Source organism: Lotus japonicus, chromosome 5, assembly GCF_012489685.1.
Source record: "Lotus japonicus ecotype B-129 chromosome 5, LjGifu_v1.2".
NCBI lineage: Eukaryota > Viridiplantae > Streptophyta > Magnoliopsida > Fabales > Fabaceae > Lotus > Lotus japonicus.
The window spans coordinates 41,517,915-41,539,465 of record NC_080045.1 but is presented as its reverse complement, the minus strand read 5'-3'; the positions used below and the strand labels follow the sequence as shown (position 1 = coordinate 41,539,465).

General features: G+C 36.1%; 2 protein-coding genes and 2 long non-coding RNA genes across 13 annotated transcripts; 2 read left to right on the top strand and 2 right to left on the bottom strand.

The window, feature by feature from the left end:
• Window positions 1-1,644: 1,644 nt before the first annotated feature.
• On the top strand, window positions 1,645-6,936 carry LOC130720914 (uncharacterized). 8 transcript variants are annotated; one of them, XR_009013287.1, is made up of 4 exons: window positions 1,645-3,728; window positions 4,536-4,616; window positions 5,776-5,990; window positions 6,428-6,883. XR_009013287.1 is itself a non-coding variant. In XM_057571621.1 (3 exons), exons 1-3 carry the CDS (start codon window positions 3,650-3,652, stop codon window positions 6,461-6,463), a joined length of 354 nt encoding a protein of 117 aa, XP_057427604.1. In that variant the 5' UTR covers window positions 1,645-3,649; the 3' UTR covers window positions 6,464-6,936. The 8 variants fall into 8 exon arrangements, 2 of the variants coding, with proteins under 2 accessions (XP_057427604.1, XP_057427605.1); XR_009013286.1 differs by having other exon boundaries at window positions 1,645-3,859; XR_009013285.1 differs by having other exon boundaries at window positions 4,536-5,990; window positions 6,428-6,932.
• A 1,509-nt stretch (window positions 6,937-8,445) lies between these two features.
• Window positions 8,446-10,336, top strand: LOC130720928 (haloacid dehalogenase-like hydrolase domain-containing protein At2g33255). Its single transcript, XM_057571635.1, has 3 exons — window positions 8,446-9,068; window positions 9,173-9,255; window positions 10,055-10,336. The coding sequence occupies exons 1-3, from the start codon at window positions 8,681-8,683 to the stop codon at window positions 10,244-10,246; spliced, it is 663 nt and encodes a 220-aa protein (XP_057427618.1). The 5' UTR covers window positions 8,446-8,680; the 3' UTR covers window positions 10,247-10,336.
• Window positions 10,337-10,610: 274 nt separating this feature from the next.
• On the bottom strand, window positions 10,611-17,601 carry LOC130720929 (uncharacterized). 3 transcript variants are annotated; one of them, XR_009013292.1, is made up of 4 exons: window positions 17,442-17,601; window positions 13,398-13,666; window positions 12,625-12,855; window positions 10,611-12,442 (listed from the first exon to the last, which is right to left on the bottom strand). It is a non-coding gene; the product is annotated as an uncharacterized LOC130720929 (long non-coding RNA). The 3 variants fall into 3 exon arrangements; XR_009013293.1 differs by lacking the exon at window positions 17,442-17,601 and having other exon boundaries at window positions 13,379-14,405; XR_009013291.1 differs by lacking the exon at window positions 17,442-17,601 and having other exon boundaries at window positions 13,398-14,405.
• Window positions 14,864-16,557, bottom strand: LOC130720930 (uncharacterized). Its single transcript, XR_009013294.1, has 2 exons — window positions 16,190-16,557; window positions 14,864-15,864 (listed from the first exon to the last, which is right to left on the bottom strand). It is a non-coding gene; the product is annotated as an uncharacterized LOC130720930 (long non-coding RNA).
• Window positions 17,602-21,551: the final 3,950 nt, after the last annotated feature.

Here is a 21,551-nt window from a genome sequence, read left to right as displayed (position 1 = left end):
TCCTGCTATGTGACATATTTCTGTAGAGATTCTTCTTCCCTACTACCACTATACATAATGAGTTTTTCCCTTCTATCTCTTCTTTATCTTATTGAAGTGCCAAGTAACAGAGAACTTAAAGCAGACAAATGCTGTTCCATTCCACATAGCCGCAATAACCACATGATTTGCTCCAATTAAGTCATTTTTCTTAGTACTCAGATAAAAAGAAGATGAAGGAAGTAGTTTAGAGTGTTGTAAAGACAAGCAAAACTACCTCACATGAAATATTATTATATCTTTTAAAGGAAATTAATTCACTTGGGAGCTGGGGCAAAAATAAACAAGTACAAGGCATTGGGGAGGTTTGTGAATGATGTGTTCGAGAAGATTTTGGCCTTTACTACAAGTAAGTTGTGGCAGAGCCACAGATTACGAGCATGTTTAGTATATATAGTTAGAGTAATGCCCCAAAAGTTCCACTATATTAAAGTTTCAGCTGCTTTACTTGCTAGTCTCTCATGAATGATAATTAGGGAAACAGAACTTGCATGGCCAGATATTGCCATTATTCCACATAATGCTATAATCAGGGGAAATTTTATTTGAAGTTCCATATATTTTCATTGAAGAAAATTATTCAGACAAAAGCTAGGTGGTTACACTGCTTTAGAGTCGACCATGCATTGCTGCCATTAGAGTAGCTTAATATTATTTGAATATTTGTATATATATATATATATATATTGATATAAACCTCAATGCTAAAATCATTCAGCTTAAAAAACATATATATATATATATATTGATATAAACCTCAATGCTAAAATCATTCAGCTTAAAAAACAACAGGATATGAAACAAAAGCTGGAATTGGAGATTCTACTGCTAAGAGGATCACTAAGTGTGTTGAAGCACATAGAAGATGATGATGCAGAAGTTCTGAGAGAAGAGGAGGAGTCAGTTCAAGTCATAGATGCATTGAACCAAGCACTAATCATCAGAGAGATCGAGGAAGAGTAATTTTGAGCTTCGAAAGGAATTGATGGATGTAAGTGTACTTTTTCTGATATTTCTTCTCTTAATTTCCACTTTACTGGTTCTTTATATTATTTTGGAAATTCAAAGAGCTAGCCCCTGTTCAACAATGTCCAGTTTTACACTTCATGTTTAAATTATATGCTCGCAATGTTTTGAATGCAGATTTTTCTCACTCATTCTAAGTGTTATAGAGCACTCCTCTCTTTTTTCTATCTGGTCTAGTCAACTCTATTTTGGTACCTTTTATGGTTCAGTGCAAGTTAGCAAAGTGACTAGAGTAAAATAAAATCCTGTCGTATCTAATAGATTTATATTACTCAATGTGTTTGTTATTAATGGTCGATCTGATTGTGAAGACGAGACTTGACTTAACTGTGATTGTGTGGATATCCATTCACTGCTTGTATGTTACATTTTTATCATGGGCTTATCTCTCTTGCTCGATCAATCCCATATTAGGCTAAAGAGAATGGGGGGACTAGACACTGGACCATTCTTTGAACCCAGCCATGAAGAAAAGACAGAATAAAGAGCTAGCTAGGAAGCTGAATAGAGAGCTTCAGAACTCAGATTGGCATCCTTTCAAAGTTACCATAATTGAAGGGAAAGAAAAGGTATATATGTATTTGTTAAACATCTAAGTCCCTCTGAAATTATCCTCAACTCTAGCTAGCTGTTTCTTTGCAATGCATATCATCACTGTTAATCAAATTTGGTTCATCTGCTATTTATTTTCATTTCCTCTTCATGAAGACATTGGATTTGTTGATGGCCACTGTACTTTAGGTTAAAGCCATTATGCATTCTTAACCTGTAGTCCTTTCACCTAGTGTAAGCTATATAAAGAACTTCCGTACTTGATTTTGGTCAACTCCTTGCAAAATCTTAATCAGGTTGTTTTGGTTTTTTGTGAGTATTAACTTTGAGCTTAGTTGTTTAGTTTTGATTTGTTGATTTAATTGAATGAGAACCAAAACGAGTATGCCTCCGATTCACCTCTACTAACCGGAACCTAAATTTGTATGTTAGCCATGTTCTCGCTCTTGTTCATCACTTATTGTGATTCATGAGGTGGCTCTAAAGTAGGTCATGAGAATGAAGGCTCTGAAACCATGCATCTAAGAGAAGCTCATTCATCATGCCGTCAAAATCCATCTGAAACCTATGAGAGTACAAAGTTAAGATATTAATTGAGGTGCCCACTAGGATGGACCATTAATAATTTGGTCTACCGGTGCACCATGATTTATCACCATTAGATCTTAGCATCTTGGAATATTCTTTAATCGTATGGTCAAGATTTGATGGATGAAAAAAGGGTAGAAATGTAAATGTCAAACACTTGTTCCCCACCCCTTCTCCTTGCCGGAACTGAATCACCACTGAATCCCTAAATCTCTGTCCATGAGCACTACTTCCATGAACAAACACTTCCAACATATTCTTTTGAAGACAAATCCAGAATCAAGAAAGATTAAAGAAGAGTTGAAAAGGACTATTGGCCTGTTTGCATCAGAGTAAAGTGCAAGAAAGAAGCAGATATTTTTATACTCTTGACATTTTCACAACAAGTGAACTTTAGCTTGAGATTAAAAAAAATAAGAACAAGAATCTGTCTTCCGTTTATATCAAAGATGTTTTTTCAACCACTATTTTCTATGCTCTACATTTATGGGATCCATATATACAAAAATCCCATTATACAAAGCAAAAATACAGTTCAGCAACAACAACTATAAAAAAGAAAAATAAAAAATTGACCGAAACAGAACTGATATAACCAGTCAATAACAACAACCAGCAACCTCAAAAAACAATCCTTCTACCCAGTATGCCTTGGCACACCACAAAAGGAAACAGGGAAGAATTAGATTTTGGTTCAAAACGGCGTCGGATCAGGCAACCTCCGGCGGAGAAGGGACGTTGAGGTTAAGATCCAAGAGTCACTGTGCGAGGCGGCGGCGAGTGTAAAATCAGCCACCGGGAGATCGAACCCGCACATCTCGCGGTGACCAATGCTCAGCATGGTCTTCGGACGAGCAAACGCGTTGAAGAACATCACGGGACGTGCAACCGAAAACGCAAAAGCTCCGTTGCCAGAACCAGCGTGGGCGGAAGCTCGAATCAGAGATGTAGGTGAAGAGCTCGATCTGGGCACATAGGGAGTAGGTCGTCAGAAGGATGAAGGTGAAGAGCTCGATTTGGGCACACAGGGAGACCATCGCCGGAGAGATGGGCGGCAGGGATGGGAGGGGCAGAGGGGAGAGTGGGAAGAGAAGGAGAGCAATTACAGAGCAAGTGAAGGGAACATGAAGAAGAAAAGGGTAAAAATAAGTGAAAAACCAAAATTGTCCTCTGTTCCACCGGTGGACCAAAATACAATTAGCCCACCCTAGTGGGCACACCATTAATTGACATACCAAGATTGTTGACATTCAAACCAAAGAAAGTGAGGACCACACCTATCTATACCTTATTATTTAGGTAGCCTCTTACACTGCTTTGAGTGACCATGCATTGCTGCGATAGCTGCATTTTTCTCTGCTTGTTTCTTACTGTTGGCAGGTTCACCAGTAAATATATATTCTAACGCAAGAGGCGTGGTGACACGCGTAAACATAAGAAAAACATGGAACCACTATGGGCGGAAAACTCTACTCACCAACACAGCTGCATTCATAGGAAATCAAATCCGAGATTTTGCTCAGGTTAGAACAACTCGGTGTCAGTTGATATATGCACTTGGTGGTTGCAGAATCAATTCTGAGAATCAGCTTCTGGGTCCAGAATCGGTTCTGATAATAGAGAAGCTGATTAAAACATGTTATGAATAGATGAGGTATGAGGGTACACAAAGATAAAAGTAAAACAAGGTTCCACTGCAATAAATGAATGTGAATAACCAGTCGTGTGTTTTTGGGTATCTCTATCTCAATTGTGACATATACTTGCAGTTTTCTGATTGTAGTGTCTCTAGAAAAGAGGACCTACCTCATAAATAACTATTATATACTTGGGATGAACTGTGGTCAGCTTTAATTCTGTCCAAACATTAAACAAACACCAAATAGCACCTCATGAGTCCTTCTGCAGTTCCGTTTAAGACTGCAACTCATAAAAATGGTTAAAGATGATTATTCTCGGGCTCTGTCTGTTTAATTACTGAAGCAAAGAGTTAAGCCCTCTTTTCTAGTCATATTGAGATTATAAGATTTCTTATTTACTTCTAACATTTGATTCAGTGGTTTTAAGTGCAAATTAAAACACATCACATTTTACTCTGCTGATAAATACAGTTCATTTCCCAAGGCAGATAATTTTCTGAAATTCATAGTTTACTGATAGCCCACTCAAGTATTTCCTATTGAGTAGATTTTGGGTTAATTTCACTGGCACTATTTTGTTTTCCACGATTCCCACCTTTCAGAGGGAAGCTATATTGCTATAAGATATCATTTTGCTATCATGAGCTCTAATTTTCCTGTCTCATTATGATACTATTTCCAACTTCCAAGGTTATCTACTGCTTGGATCTTTGCATGATGATGGTTAAAAAGTGGATTTTGGTGGACCTGCTCAATCTGATTAAGAAAAGGGTTGGTTTCTGTGTTGCACAGTTGCAGCATTCAAGTCTTCTCATTATCTTCGCTGTCTTCACTATTTTTTGATGTCTTTATAAGCATGACTTTTAATCCATGAACCAACTATATTTTAATTTTCTGTTTTCTGTGCATTCTTTTTAGTCCATGTTGTTTATGATGCATATGACTTGGAAGTATAGGTGTGGTTTCATTGCAGTAGTAAGTTCCAGAAAATATATGGAGTTAATGGTTGCGTTTGGTGTTGGATTGTTCCGAACAAATGTGCTTTAACCCCATCTCAGTGTGTTTGGTAGTGTATGGTCGTTGGTTTCTAATGACTTAAAATTGTTACCGATTGTTGATAAGGATTTAGATTTGAATATTGGCTTGAGGAATTATTATTGCACTCATAATTTAATAGTTTCTGTTTTTATATACCAAGCGGGATAAAACAAAATATATAATTTTGATTTGTAATCATTCTACTGTGTTTGGGTTAAGGACGTATCTCTATGGATTTAAAGGTGACTTATCGACTTATTTTAACTTATGGAAAAAATTCAATTAAGGGGAATATATCTCTATGGTGATTCACTTATTGTGTACTTATCTCTCTCTGTATTTAGTCTTCTGGAACTTCTACAACCACTTCTTTTTCCTCTGTCACATGTTCAGTTTATTGGTTAATGTAGTTTTCCTTATTCCTTTTTCCTCTTCAAAAGAACATGGAAGTGATAATAAATGCAATGGTGACATGAAATAGACTTGGTCTGCAGTGGTTGAGCTAAGCTTGATATTGCAAGATGTTAGAATTCTAGGATTCCAATTCTTATGTTTTAACTACTAAATTTAAGCCTTTGAAAGTTGGCAAGCTATAGCAATCAAGAAGAGGTATTCTTGTGGTAGAGTTATATAGCTGACCTCTTATATATTGAACTCTTTTCTCTTCCTCCTTTTGGTTATTTTCTTTAAATGATGATGTTTCCATGAAATTAAGCTCAATTATTAAAGACCGCATTTAGAATGATGAGGACATGAGAGTTTTAGTATCTAAGCTTTCATCTCCTATTTCATCTCAACTCCTTCAACAGCATCTGAATGTATTTTTTCCTATCTTTTATTTTAATTGTTTTCTGAGCTTAGGATGGTTAATTACTTTTCTGTTCTATTTCAGGGAACTCTTCTCAGACCTTGGTGGATTTAACTTGTGGTTCTCTTTTCACAATGAACCTTGTGCAATTGGTCTCCAAGAAGCACTTGGATATTGAAAAGGAAGAAGATGACAAGATGTATCTATTATGGAGAATGGGAGCACGAGTCTGTTTGGCTTATGTACGGAGGGAAGATGTATTGCGGTGTGGTGGCACTGGAATGTCGATGATGGAGAAAGTGAGCCATTTTTATCCCTTCTTTGTAAGTAGTGTAAACATGAAACCAAATCTAGGGAAAAGAGTAGCATATCATTTGTTGATGACCTTTGATTGGTGGTCTTAGCTAACATGGGATTTAATTTAGAACTTTATTTGTGGGCTTCTATTACCCATCTACTGTGTATGTGAGTGTGAAATAGAAGGCATAAGAGCATGCCATGGACATCCAAGCTGGTTTGTTTCTTGGGGGGCTTTTTCAAATTGCACATTGCACAATTACTCAACATAAATATTATAGCATATTACTGTTAAGGGGTCTTATAAATGGGGACGGAGGGAGAACTTTGTAGAGAAAATCAACTTATCATTTTCATTCTTATTCAGAGTATATTCTCTGTTTCATATGCTTCCTATGATGAATATTTATCACTGATTTCTATTTTTTTCTTTCAATAGGGGGATTCCAGCAGAGGTTGCACCATTTGTTCGTAAGCATGGGAAAGCTCCATGGACCTTAATGGGCACATATGGAAAAAAGACTCTCAGATACTTGCACCTGAAAAACCCAAGAAAGTAGCAAAGTTTGGATCTGGCTGCAAACAATTCTGCAGAGAACTAATTAAAGCAAATCATTACTTGTGGTTCAGGTTCACAGGTTTAGATGTTTGAGAGGTGCAATTGGATATTTCTGGGTATTGCATGATGTTTTTGGGGGTGATTATGTAATCTTTAATACATTTTGGCTTTCTCTAAATCTTTTTTGTTGGAATATTATATGGTGTACTTCATATCGTGTCATGTTTAAATGTATGCTAAAATTATCTGCTTCTCAAAAAATCAATTTAATACTTCTAGGTGTTGATTTTTTTTGAAAAAAATAAAAGTGGTTGTTTCTTAGACATGGGCAATCCATAGGATATACATTCAGGAAAAGATCTTAGTCCCAAAATGTATAGACATTCGCTGATTGGTTACTATTCTACTGAATCCAATGTGTCACTTCATCCTCCATTCTTCTTTCTCCTCCTTCTTTCTTCTCCCATATGAAATCTCTTTTATTTCAGGACCCATTTCTCAGTTTCAAAAAAAAAAGATGCAGAGTATTTGTTCCCTCCTGAAGATGACACTTCATAAGGACCACACACATCAGAACACACTACATCAAGTCTTCCCTTGGACACCATTGGCTTATTCTCCACAAATGAATTCCTGGGTTGCTTGTTGAGCAAGCATCCCTCACAAACCTGACCAGAGGCCTTAACCAATGACAAACCTTTAACCATTCCCTCATGATGAAGTTGATATAACCCTTTGAAGTGCAAATGTCCATACCTCAAATGCCATAGCCAATCAGAACTCATACTCTTAGCTGACAAACACTGAGAACTAATAGTGTTTAGATCCACACGAAATGTCCTGTTAGCTGATAACTCTGACTGAAGAATCAATCTCCTCCTTGGATCTAACACCGACAATTTCTTCTCTCTAGTCTTCAGAGAGTAACCTTTCTCAATTAGTTGCCCTAAGCTAATCAAATTATGCTTCACACTGGGCACATACAAAACATCAGGAATAACTGCTTGCCTACCATTTCTTTTCTTCACAAGAATTTTTCCAACACCAGCAACTACAATAGTGCTATTGTCAGCAAATCTAACACTACTAGTTCTCTTCTCATCAAGGTCAACAAACCAATCTTAGTGACCTGTCATATGAGAAGAGCATCCTGAGTCCAAATACCAAGTATTTTCATCAACCCTATGAGAACTACTAGTCGAATTAACAGCTGAGTTACTCACCTCATCACTAAGAATTTTAGGATCTGTAGGAGTTTTGACATAACTAACTAGAAAAGTATCATCAGGAACAACAAATAATACCTGTTCTGAATCTGAATCATCATCTCGAGCAGAATAGGCTTGATCCTCAACACCTTGCTTGTTCCCTTTCTTCTTGTTCTTGCATTCATAGGAGTAGTGACCATATTTCTTGCAAGAGAAGCACTGAAAATTTTGCTTCTTGTTCTTCCCTTTCTTCATCTTCTCCTTATCCTGTCCTTTCTCCTTAGAATCCCACTTCTTCTTTGAGTCGCCATCTTCTTCATGATTTGAAGCTTGCCCTGACTCTTCACCCTTCCAAGATTTCGATTTGGAGGATTTTCCTTTGTGATTCCAATTTCTCTTACTGAAATTTCCACGAGCATACATGGCTTGCTCACCATCTCTCTCAGAATCCCTCAGATTCAACCTCATCTCATGTGCTTCAAGTGATCCTTGCAACTCATCAATCTTGATGCTTTCAAGATCCTTCGATTCCTCTATGGTAGTAACAATATGATCAAACTTTCTAGAACACCATTAACACACTTCAATCATCAAGTATTAATGCTAGGGTTTAGCATTAATCACAGTCAATGAGAAAGAGAGAGAAATTACACTAAACAGAAATTAATAGAATTGAATGCAAGAGAGAATGATTCTGAAATTGAGTGCCCTTTTAATGAGTGTTACAAGAGGGTTACATTTCAAAACATGATTATTATCTATTATTACATAGCTACCCCGGAATTACACTATTTATTTCCAATACTCCCTACTAATTCAGAACAGTAGCTATAGACACTATACTCACTCAGCTTCCTGCACAACACACTAAACCTTTCAGCTCTCTCTCTCTCAGAGGTTTAACAAATCAGCAAGCTGTTCTTCAATGGGACAATGGACAAGCTCCAAGTTTCCTTTCGTCACTTTGTCCCTTAAGAAATCGTGTCTCTATACTCAGATTCTTGCACAACACACTAAACCTTTCAGCTCGATGCTGTCCACGGCCACAAGGGCTTTCCTCTTCCTCTCTGCCACCTCCACACTCCCACGATACACCGCCACCACCACCAAAACGCGCCTCAGGGGCGTCGTTTTCGACATGTACCGTGCTGTCCTCGGTGACGATGAGTATCGCCGCATCAAAGCCCAGAGCCCCTCCGGTATCGACAACTTGTCTCATATCGACCGATGGCTTCAACACCAACAGCAACAGGCCTATGACACCATCGCTGATTTCAAGCGCCAAGCTCTTCTTCATCTCCAAATCATGCCTGGTATACTATGTCTATACCCTTCCTTCCCCCACCATTTTCATTGTTGTTTCGTTCTCTTCTCTTGTTCATGCGGTGCTCATTTCGATTCTCGTACTGCACTGCAGGTGCTGCTGACCTTTGTCGCCTTCGGGGATTGATTACACGCAATGTCAAGTCTGCTGTTGATATATTTCATGAACGATTTGGGGTTTGTAGTTTATCATGCTTTGCTTTCTGCAAATGTAAAACATGCTTTCTGTAATTATGACATATAGTTTGATTATTGTCACAATTTGGCAGTGAGTGTGGCATAACAGCTTATGTTGTCAAGTTTCATTGTTAACTGTTCCATTTCATTTTATTTAGGGCGTGTTTGTGTAAACAACTTAATTAAGGGCTTGAGTTATGACTATAAGTGATTATCGCACGAACACTTATTCATAAGCTAGCTTGAAAAACATATTGGAATAAGCTAAGAATAAGTTTAGCATACGCTCTTTTTCATTAGTTAATCGAACAACTTATGAAAATAAGCTCAAAACAGTTTATAGGTAGATCATAAGCTATTTTCAAGATAAGCTCAAATAAGCTCTTCCAAAGAGGGCCTTAATCCTATCCTATCTCCAACAAAAGTGAGTAAATAAATGGAGAAAACAAATTTGCAAAGTGAAGAATAGGTTGAGACTGTGGCATCAATCTGGACATTCTACCTTTTGGATGCAGACCAAAGATCACTTTTTCGAACTTATTTAGTGCATTTTCTAGTAGGTAAGCTCCAATAAGCCCACATCCAAAGGGATTAATTATTCTAAAAGGTTCATATTTCTAATTCTGATAGAGGCATAGTAAACTGAACATACACACTTCTCTTTCCATATCCCCCTGTTCTTTTTCATATTCAATGGCTCTTGGCATGATGAAGGAAATTAGTTTATTTCTTCTTTCTTTTTAAGTGTTAAACTCCTTCATTATATAATATATATTATTTGACTTTTTCATTGCTGCAGATTACATTTTCTCCGGCGTTAAGCAGGGAATTTCGTCCTTACAAACCTGATCCAGCTCCACAGTTGCATATTTGTTCTCTTTGGGAAGTTCAGCCAAATGAAGTGATAATGATCGGGGATAGCCTTAAAGATGACGTGAGTGATTCTTTTCCTGATAATGTGATTGATTCTGTGCATTTTCATGGTTTATGACTACTGGGACACTATTAGCGTTGTAACTTTGCCATTTCAAGTGCATCAGTTCTTACTATTATCTTTATATGGAAATAATGCTTGTGGTGTTCTTCTAGTATCTCTTTTCACCTCTGTTTACAAACTCAAGGTTCTAGACTAGACAAAACTTTTAAAATTTGATACCTACTAAACCATTGTACTCAATGCGGGTGGCGGCAAGCAAAAAATCTGCCATAGAAATATGGCAGATAACGTGGATTATGACAAGCCAGTGAGCATAAAAAAACCTGGATAGTACAGTAAAAAAAAAAAGAACTAGTAACTTAATGTCATGAATGAATATCTGAACCGAGATAAAACCATCAAATATAACACAATCATAGATAGAACACCATAAGTTTCATAAATTGAATAGAAAGTAAAAACCATCAAGTTCATGTTTCAACTAACATTATAACAATAAAAGATAGAAAACAAGAAAAATACAAAGTAGAAATCTAAATGTCTCCTCTTCCACCCTGACATAGTCAACTTCGTTGCCATCCTGAGGTCTATCTCTCTTCCTCTGTCTTTCCTGATCCTCAAAGTTGTCTTCAAAATCTGGTTCTTCATCATCTTCACTTCTCCTTCCGTTTGGCGGTTGAAGATGCACCTGGACCTTTCTTAGAAACCACTCAAGGACTGGTTTCTTTTCATAGTTTTCCGCATAGTATATGTTCTAGGCTCTCCAATTGTTTGTAATCTGCTGCTCTATTTGTCCTATCCTTTAGAGTGCATCAAATGCAATCATATACTCTGCAACTTTTAGGGTAAGGTTACACTAACCCTCTATGGTACATCAACTTCATTTTCTTACACATAACCCCCAAAACTATGGTAAAAAGTGTATCCTTGTATTTTCTGTCAGTGGCAATTTGCACGAGAAGCAGAATAGTAATGATTTTATTTTTGAGAAACATGTTAAGTTTAAGTGTCATGGTTTTTCATGTGCTGATTTTTCATGTTAAGATTTGTTTTCTAAATGGTTAATGATGCCACAGGGAGGGGATCCGAACCTAGCAGAAGTTAACACCGTTCCTCAACCAGGAACAACAGATGAAGCAGCTTCTAAGGCTGATGATGATGGCTCATCAGTGGTTTATGTCCACAGTGATGCAACCTATTGTAAGAAATTGAATAAAGGCTGCGCTGCTGGAATTATACGGGATAGCAGAGGAAACTTTCTGTTTGGATTCTACATTAAATTAGGAGAAAACGAATTCATACATGGGGTGGAAGCTCAAAAGCAGAGGCGATTGCCGCACGCCAAACCTAATTGCAATGCATGGAGTGGTGGAAAGAAAAAAAGAAAGGAAATTCATGTGCTGGTTTAGAAGTGAAGGCCTATACAGATTCTAAGAATTTTATGGAAGTGCTTAATGGGAGTCCAAAGGTTGTTAACAAATCACCAAGGGTTCACAGATTAAGAAGATCCGTGCAAAAGCAAAGGAATTTAAAAGCTACGAGATTACGCGTGTTTCAAGAGGTGAAAATGAGAGTGCGGATGCCTTGGCAGATTGGGGCTTCGAGCAAAATGTAAAAGAAGGAAAATGTGTTCCTTGGAAGTTCTCACCAGATGATCGGATAGGGAAAATACTAGAAAAGGAGAAAAGTCTTGAACTGTTCAAAAAAGGTTAGTGTTGAACTGTCAATGCAACACTAACCTGTTAGTACAAGAATCTGAAACAAAGCAGCATTTAAAGTTTAAACAACACTAACCTGTTTTATTGTAACTGTCCTAACTATCTACTATAGCTATTATAACTGTCCTAACTATCCACTGACAGTTATTATCATATTAGCATTTGAATTATTACTTACAACAAAATTATCTTAAATTTTCTCTCAGAATTGTTTTCCATATTTCTTTGTATTATCATGAATAGCTTTTGCATTTAATTAGAAATGGGAGTCCAGTAACAGAGAAGATGGTATGAGAGAATGATTGTTCTTATTCAATTGAAATCAGAATGAATTACACAACCTTATATAGAAGGTTTACTAATACTAACAGAATCCAAATGCACAAACTCAAGTCAACTAACGCAGTCCATAACCAAAGCTATTTGTGACAAACAGCTTACCTGGTCTATTCTTTTGCTCCTTTGCAGTAAGGACTCATACATTTTCCAACACCAATATGTTAAATGATACAAATCATGGTACACATTGAATCTGTTAAAAACATATTAGAAAGTTATTCTAGATTTGCTAAATGAAATTGCAAATTATAATAGGGAGAAAGGCTGAAATAGAGAAATACTTTTTTTAAACATCAAACGAGCCTCACAATACACTGATAAAACCAACAAACATTTTTTACTGCCATGCTCAAAAGGAGGTTAAGTTTTCTTCACCTTAGTAATTGGAGATGAATAAGTCATAATCTTCCTAGAGTAAAGGTATCCCATCAAAAGGTCTCATTCCAATCTTCTGAAATTTTGCAGCATTTCTGGCGAAGTCCATCCAATAACAATGAAATAAGTACGACTGGACGAACCATGCACTTGATAAGCTACGATCTTAAGAAGAAAGCTTCCAGAAGGACCTATATAGACAAAAGGTGACAGCCGAAGCTGTATATTTTCCTAATAGATAGAAGAACAAGATGTCACTGTGCCGAACAATATAGAGGGATCCATAACGTATTAAGCTGAATAACGTGTTTACAAAGTCCAAATTACACAAACAATTATGAACAATGACAACATGCTTGGTATCGTCCACAAATATTTAATAATAGCTAAAGCAAGTATTGATTTCAATATAATACTATTAATACATAATCGTTGATAATAAATTGGTACCATATAAAGATTGAAGACACTTATAGAAATTAATCAGGAATTGTCATTCGAAAACCACAAATTTAAACAGAATCATTATTCAACTTTCAAGTATATTCAGGGCCTCGAGTATTTATTTATGGCAAAACATTTAATCAAAGGTTAAATAACAGTTCTTTCAGGAAATTGAACCCGGAGGTTCAAGATTTAACTGTCAAGCCTAAAGATTATGTGTACTCATACTTAGTATTGCGTATATTTCTAGGTTGCCTACGACTTTTAACTGAATAATTTTGTAGTATTGAAAACCTTATCAGATACTTACGAAAATTGATAGATGATACCTCGGTGTGGAGTAGTCGGAGCAAATCTGATGATGGATCTCTGCCGTCCAGAGTCAGTAATAAGGAGAGTCGAGCGGCATGAGATAGAGAAATATCATCAGTAACCATGAAGATTTTTTAACATGTAACAACAAATAATCATAAATCTGGAGTAGTAATTGCCTCAGCATCAATAATAAGCAGCTGAATTGCAAATGGCGTAGATGGTTCACCACCGCTATAGTCCTCTTCTGCAACTTCTCCGACCGCCTCACCGTCTCAGATCCCACCTGAATGAACTAGCAACTGATGAGAAACAACACAACCAAAGGTTTATAAATAAACATCTACCTGCAACTGGAGCCACAGAGCATGGAAAGCTAGAAGCCATCAAGATATTGATTGTATCAAATCAAACAACCTGTAAAGCAGAATCCAAAGCAAGATTTCTGAGCTAGGGTGTGGCTAAAAAGGGTGAATGCAGCTGGTTCCATGGATTTGAAATTTACACACAAATACAGAAAGAATCCAGAACAGATGATCTTTGAGGCACCTATCAAGCCTAATCCATCGATAATCCAGATGATTGATGCGAAGGCCTAGCGGTTCTACGCCATAGGCGAACCAGAGCAAAGGGGAAGATGCACACACAACATCATCAGTGAGAGGTGTTCCAGCTTGCAGCTGGATAGCTGGATCAGGGCTATGGTATCAGGCCTTGAAGAATAGGGGTTCTGGACAACAAAATGCTCTTGATGAACTGTAAACTAAAAATCCTAACGAACAGTAAATGCAAAACTCTATTAGTAAGTTATAGATTAGCATTTGAATTATTACTTACAACAAAAGTATCTTAAATTTTCTCTCATAACTGCTTTCGGCTTTCCATATTTCTTGGTATTATCATGGCTTTTGCATTTGATTAGAACTGGGAGTCCAGTATTACTATAAATAAGGTTTGGAAGCTTTTTATTTTTTATCATACCATAAAAAATGTAGTTACAATACAAACTCTTTCTCTTTCCCCCCTCCCCCCCCCCCCCCCCTTATCTGAACACCCTATAAAGAATACATGCTGATGCACCTGGAATGTTGCTTCATTATGTACAATGTCCCAGGCCACCGGATGACTGATGTATTCTTGTAATGGCATTGCAATTTGAAAAATCTTCCATGTCATAAGGATCATTGTTCTCAATGATATTTATTTCCCTACTATACATGCATCTCTCTGTCCACTAAGTCGTATGTCAATCATACACATATCACATGGAAATACAGACAAACATTTAAACAGTAAAGGTCAATTAGGAGAACCAGTACTTGGTAACATATTAGCCAATAGAAAGGCAATATGAAGTAAAGAATTCACTTTTTTTGCAACATCTTTTACTAATATTCTCATCTTCAACGACAAATCAAGGGCTAATAATATTCTCATAGAAAGCAAAGTTATGAGGTTGAACCAGAGAAAGTAAATGGAGAAACTTTGAGATGAAACTGGTTTTCATTCAATAAATCAATTCTGTTACAAGGTGAGCTTATACAGAGTCTATTCGCACACTATGCCTGAGAAAACAGCTCACACGACAGCTCAGCAGAAACTGTTACAACCTCCAACTAACACCCTAACAGTGAGTTAACAAGCTAACTAACCTCTAACTGACTTTCTTATTTTAGAAGCTAACTACTTACTAGTTATCAGATACATAAATAGCTTTACAGCCCCCTCAAGCTGAGCCTGATATATATTGATCATGTTCAGCTTGGCCACAAGATAATGGAAGTGTGTAGAAGGGACTTAGTAAAGAGATCTTCTGTTTGATCCTGGCTTGTCGGTGGTAATAATAACACCAAACCATTGAGTTTTCTCCCTCACTATATGACAGTCAATATCCAAATTCTTGGTTCTTTCATGAAACACGACGTTAGCAGCAATATGAATTAAGAAGTGCACTCTTGTTGTCACAATAAAGGACTGATTTCTTAGAACAGTGAATCTGCAAATCATGTACCAACTAAGAGAGCCATTGCAGCTCACAAGTAGCACTTGCCAGTGCCCTACTGTGACTTGCTTCTTTGCACGCCAGCTCACAAGGGATTTGCCTAAAAAGAAGCAATAGCCACCGATCGATTTTCTAGTATCTTTGCATCCACCACAGTCAGCATATGAAAATCCGATAAGCTGAACAGTTGAATCACGAGGAAAGAAAATCCCTTTTCTGGACTCCCTTTTAAGTACTTCAAGACCCGTTGAGCTGCTTGATAATGAGTTGTAGTTGGGCAAGATATGTACTGACTTAATTGCTGAACAGGAAATTGTATAACTAGCCTAGTGTTTGTCAAGTACAACAGCTTCCCAATCAATCGTCTATACTGAGCTGCATCATGATATGAGAGTTGTTGTCTTCTTGAGTTAATCTTACACTCGAATCACTAGGTGTAGAAGCAGGTTTGCTGCCAAGAACCCCTGCCTCAAACTTTGATACTGTATCATACAAGTATCTCCATTAAAAATCAATTTTCCATGAACTTGTGATGCCAATTTAGTGACTGAGACTAAAGTGAAGCTAAATTTAGGAATGTACAAAACATCTTTCAGGAAAATAAACTCAGTTAATTGTAGGGTTCCTGAGAAAATGACAGTAGCAATATTGCCATTAGGCAACTTGACTCCAATAGGTTTAATGGCTTTTTGCTTAGTCAACCAAGATAAACAACCACATATATGATCAGTTGCTCCTGTGTCTAGGACTCTAGAATCCATGACCCTAGTGAAGTGTGTGAAGAGGTAGGAGAAATACAAAGAATACCGTCTTTGTTGTCTGAATGAGAAGAATGCTTCCTCTCAACAATGACCTGATTGATTAACCTTTGGTTCTGGCTGAGACTGTAACCTTGTTTGCTGAAGTTGCTCCTAAGAGCCAGAAATTCCTCTGCAGTAAAAGTCTCAGAGGGTGTGTTTGATTGCAGTTTTTAGTTTTCTGTTTTCAAAACTGTTTTTGAAAACTATTTTTTCAAGAAGAAAACTGTTTAAATAAGGTGTTTTCAAACAGTTGAAAAATGTTAATTTGAAAACTAAAACAGAAATTGAAAACATCTTTTAGCTGTTCTTGTTTTTTAGTTTTAAGAATTGAAAATGAGAACTTTTTTCAAAAACAGTTTTTGAAACAAGTAATCAAAAGAGCAATCAAACCCTTAAAGTTTGTTATGCTTTAAATGCAAACAGAAAACAGTTTTCAAAAAGAGCAATCAAACACTTAAAAGTTCTATAAAAAACTCTGTAACAGTGAGTGAATTTTGCTTAAATGCATATAAGTCTTGTTGCAATTCTGCAACACGAACCAGATCTCCATGACAGAATCGTTCCACAATACTCTATGTGTTGTGAGCTTGTTATGCTTTAGATGCAAACAGAAAACAAGGAGAATGTGGAAATCTGTCATAATAATAATTTGGTTGAGGGAAAATAATATAAAGGCAGCTAAGAATACAGAATAGTACATCATTTTCAGTTTTTAATTCCAATTTTCAGCTTCAATTAAAAAAAAACCTTTTTTTTGTATTAGCATTTGAACCTTGAACTGAAATGAAGACATTGGCTTTGATATCTAGAAAGAATTTCACGATACTTGAGATGCTGATTCCTTTTGGGTCTGGAACACAAGAAACACAACAGGATTAAAATTGAGAATAATTGAGAAGGGCAGTGGGTGATGATGGGAAGCAAATATATTGAAGACAGTGTTTTTTGGATGAGGGGAGTGGAATTGGAGGGATTTGAAGCATGTGATGCTTGACATAGTGATTCCTTTTGGATCTAATCTGGAAGAGCAACACCACAGGATTATAAAATGAATCAAGTAAAATAAAGATTGAGAAACTTAAACAAGTATTGTTATTCTGACTGAAGATATGATTATTCCTTTTGGATCTGATCTGAAAAGAACAGCAACAAGTTTTGTTATTCTGTTGGATCTGAAGCAGAAAGACATATGATAATTGAAAGGTAAATAGAATAGATAATTGAAAGACATACACAATTATACCGAAAGAAAGACATACATGAATATGGATAGACGGCTGCCGGAGAAAATGAACAAGTAACAAGGGCCGGCTGGGAGAAACAGGGGAGGGGAGCTTGTTGGTAGTTGTACCTTAATTTAACCGTTTCAATTTTCACGTGTAACTAGTGCATGTATCTATATCATCCTATCCTATGATTTTTTTATAGGCGGTTGTTGGTAAATTAATTTTCCTAAAATTCAAAATTAAAAAATAGTTCTCCTCAAGGTTCTAACTACATACCTTTTAACCCTTCATCCCACCAATACTTATGCTATCATTCGGGGATCTTTCATCATAGCTCTTACCGCTTAAGTTATCCTTCGGGATGATATATCATCAATCAATATCATCAATATTAATATCAATATCATCAATCAATCAATCAATATCAATATTAATAAATATATATATATATATTAGAAAAGAAGAACTTTTCTAAGGCTGATTTGATGACATGTCACTCCCACAGGCCAAGTTAATGGTGTGTCGCTCCCAGATTAGTTCTCACTTGATTTTTGACACGTGTCAAAGCTAGGCTCTTCCTCCTTGCCCCTACTTGCCACATATGTCATGATTTCTCCTTTCACCTAAACCTAAACTCTTCCCCTCTTTCAATTGAGCGGCTCCTCTCCCACAACGAACCTGACCGAGAAGCACCCCTCTTACAATTTAGCGGCTCCTCTCCCACAACGAATAAGACACAGTTTAGAGATTCAGGTTGTGAGAATTGTCAATTCTTTAAGATGGAAGAAGATCATGAGCGGATTGCGGATTGCACTACCCCCAATTTCAATGGGTGGGATTGTTTATTTGTATTGTCATCAAATTGAAACCCCTTTTTAGAATTTCTCCATTCTCATTTTGTTGTTAATTTTTTTTCTACAGGATTATTTCAATCATGGATCCAAGTCGGAGTTGGGCTGCGCGTTGGTTGCGAATTGGTATTTTTCTTTTATCTTCTGTTAGTTGTGCTAATTGTAATTGTCCTTTGCCTTGGCTGTTGCTAATAAGGAATCAAACAAATGGGGTTTAGAGGGATATATTGTTTCAATTTGTATTTTGAATTACTCATTTGCTATGCTGTTTTCCCTTCTATTCTAGAGGTTTTTACCCTTCTCAATTATACACGTTTTATTCAACTTTAATTACGCAAAAGTTGAAGAAACTCAAGTGCCACTTCGCTTAGACCTTCAAGTAAGTTAAAGACAAAACATTGTTCCCTTCTCTGAATCATTCACAGTGCTTTTTTTTGAACCATGTTTTTCTGATTTGTGTTTTAGCTTCAGTTCTTCAAGGTTTCTTTGATGCAGTCACTCTTCTGTTGAGGTATATTTGGATGGTGCTTTTCAATCTAAATTTTTAAAATTGATGCTCTTTTACTCATCATGTTTCTGTGATGTATATTATGTTTTTGTACCATTTACAGGAACAATGTCAACAAAAGAGAGGCACTTGAGAACTTGGACCTCATTCTTTTATGCCCTGATGAGATTGTCGTTCAGCCTCTACCCGTGCTTGGGAACTCAGAACCTCCTTGAAAATTGTGAGTGGCAGCTCTGTTCCTTTCATAGTTTTAGGTGTTTATTATGTTATTGTTATGATCTTAATTCTTAAATGCTTCTTTTGTATCTTTTTTATTTATTGCACAGAGCTCAATGCACTGTGTTTTGCTAGTTTTTCCATGATTCTCTCTTCCTTTCTTTCTAATTCTTTGAGCTGACTACAGGAAATACTTACAAGCTTCCTTTGCTGTTTGCAGGTTGCACGACAAGAAGAAGAAGAAGAAGCACGAGCATGGACATGACCATGACAGTAGCAGCAGCAGAGACAGAGATTATGTCATGTGTTTATGCTTTCTTAAAATTTAACCATATAATCATTATGTGACATTTTATTGCTGATTAATAAAAATGGTAATATATTACTTGCATTTTCTAATGTGTTGATTGTTTCTCATGCTACCTGCAGGTTCAGCAGTGCTGCATAAACTGTGGAGTATGCATGGGCAAGTACTTTTATGCTACATGCAAATTCTTTGATGATGATGTAAGTTCTCTCGCGAGATAGAAATTGAGTTATGTTTCCTTCTTCGTGGATGTTTGAAAATTCTCTTACAATTGATTTCGAAGTCAAAATCAATTATGATTTATGAGAGTGGCATATTTTGGAATATTCGTCAATCATCCCATTATCCTATATGTTCGCTGTCAAGAGTCAGTGCATTCCGTAGGTGTCCATGAATGGTTCTTATCATTCTTCTATAAATCTTTCTACATAATCTCTGTATTTGTATTCTTAATGATATCACCTTTACATTTTTCTACAGTTTCTTCTTTATAAAATGAATTACTTATATGATATCTCTGTCATGAAGCTATGCATAATTTCTATATTCCATCATAGTCAAATTTTTGTTATTATATACGTGCTCCTAGGATTTTGTGGCTTACCTGCACCTACATGAATATGCATAGGCGGCTGCCGGAGAAAATGAACAAGTAACAAGGGCCGGCTGGGAGAAACAGGGGAGGGGAGCTTGTTGGTAATTGTACCTTAATTTAACCGTTTCAATTTTCACGTGTAACCAGTGCATGTATCTATATCATCCTATGATTATACTTCCTCTCTATTCCTATATATAACTCACAAATAACTAATTCTCTTAATTTAAGAGAATTAGTTATTTGTAATAAATTTGTAAAGAAAATGATTTACTTCCGTAGATTACCCTTATTTAGTTTGCTATGATTTTCTCTCCAAGTTAATACTTCTAAAGTTTATCATCTCTTTTACATTAAATATGAGGGTGACCTTGGAAAAAATTGTTTAATGATTCCTAGATATTAGAAAGTGGCTTATATTTTGTAACAATTTTTTTCAAAAAAAATGACTTATAATAGGGAACGGAGAGAGTATATATAATGTTTTTAATAGGCGGTTGTTAGTAAAATAATTCTCCTAGAATTCAAAAAAAAAATTAGTTCTCCTCAAGGTTCTAACTATGGACCTTTAACCCTTCATCCCATTAATACTTATGCTATCATTCAGGGATCTTTCACCATAGCTCTTACCACTTGAGCTATCATTCGGGATGATATATATATATATATATATATATATATATATATTATATATATATATATATATAGCAGTTATATGTAGCATAACGGGAAATATTAATTTATTAGTTTTGAATTTTTTTGAAAAAATCAAAGTGGTTGTTCTTAGACATGGGCAATATTAGTTTATTAGTTTGAAGATTGCATCTAAATATAATAGTTTTTATATCTTGATTTTCTTTTATTGTTAATCTCTATATTTAACCCTTTTCAAACATCACAAAATTATACTCAATGATTAGTTTTTATTAAGATATAGTAGTATATCAATTTGGGCCTGTTGATAATGGGGATTCAATATGTGGCATGAGCTAAGTTTTTTGATTACATGTCTAAATATTACTCATGCTAAATAATGTTATTAATGTAAGGCTATAAGTTGATTTAAACAATTTTTACACAATAAATATATTATATATGTTTCATTTAAATAGCACAAAATATGTGAATGAATCAAATGTGTCTCTATGAGTTATACCTATAGACTATAACATCACCTGAATTTTGGGATTTCTTTAACATACATAAGTAAAAATTTGTGTACACTTGCATAAGTACCTTTTTACCTAAGATAGGGGGTTTCCAGATAATTAGGATTTTATAAGAAAATTCAAAAATACCTATTTATTAGTTAATGATTTAGGATACTAGTTATTGATTAAATAACATTAATTAAGGTAAGTGGATCTGGTAAATAAGTCATGGTAAAAACTTAATGAATTAAACCCCTACCCGATCCAAGCCCTTTTCAACCCGGAATCAAACCTTCCTCAACATTTTCCCCTTTTGTTTACTTCTCAGTGGATCCAGTTTAGGTTCTTGATCGAGTCTCTCTCAATTTCTTCTCCTCTCCTCTGGTTATCCGTTTTCCCCCGCCCGTGTCCCCTGCTATTGCCTACTGGCTACTATCATACCTTCTGCTCGTTGGTGGCTAGGTTTTGTAGGTGGGTGTTGTTCTTTTGTTTTCCTGTCCTGGTTGGTGAATGGA

Bases quoted from the DNA above. Each gene is read 5' to 3' on its own strand.
- LOC130720928 (XM_057571635.1), top strand. From the start codon at position 8,681: ATGGGACAATGGACAAGCTCCAAGTTTCCTTTCGTCACTTTGTCCCTT. The intron at 9,069-9,172 runs GTATACTATGTC...ACTGCACTGCAG, and splicing joins TCATCTCCAAATCATGCCTG to GTGCTGCTGACCTTTGTCGC. The intron at 9,256-10,054 runs GTTTGTAGTTTA...TCATTGCTGCAG, and splicing joins TATTTCATGAACGATTTGGG to ATTACATTTTCTCCGGCGTT.
- LOC130720914 (XM_057571621.1), top strand. From the start codon at position 3,650: ATGGAACCACTATGGGCGGAAAACTCTACTCACCAACACAGCTGCATT. The intron at 3,729-5,775 runs GTTAGAACAACT...GTTCTATTTCAG, and splicing joins AAATCCGAGATTTTGCTCAG to GGAACTCTTCTCAGACCTTG. The intron at 6,015-6,427 runs GTAAGTAGTGTA...TTCTTTCAATAG, and splicing joins GCCATTTTTATCCCTTCTTT to GGGGATTCCAGCAGAGGTTG.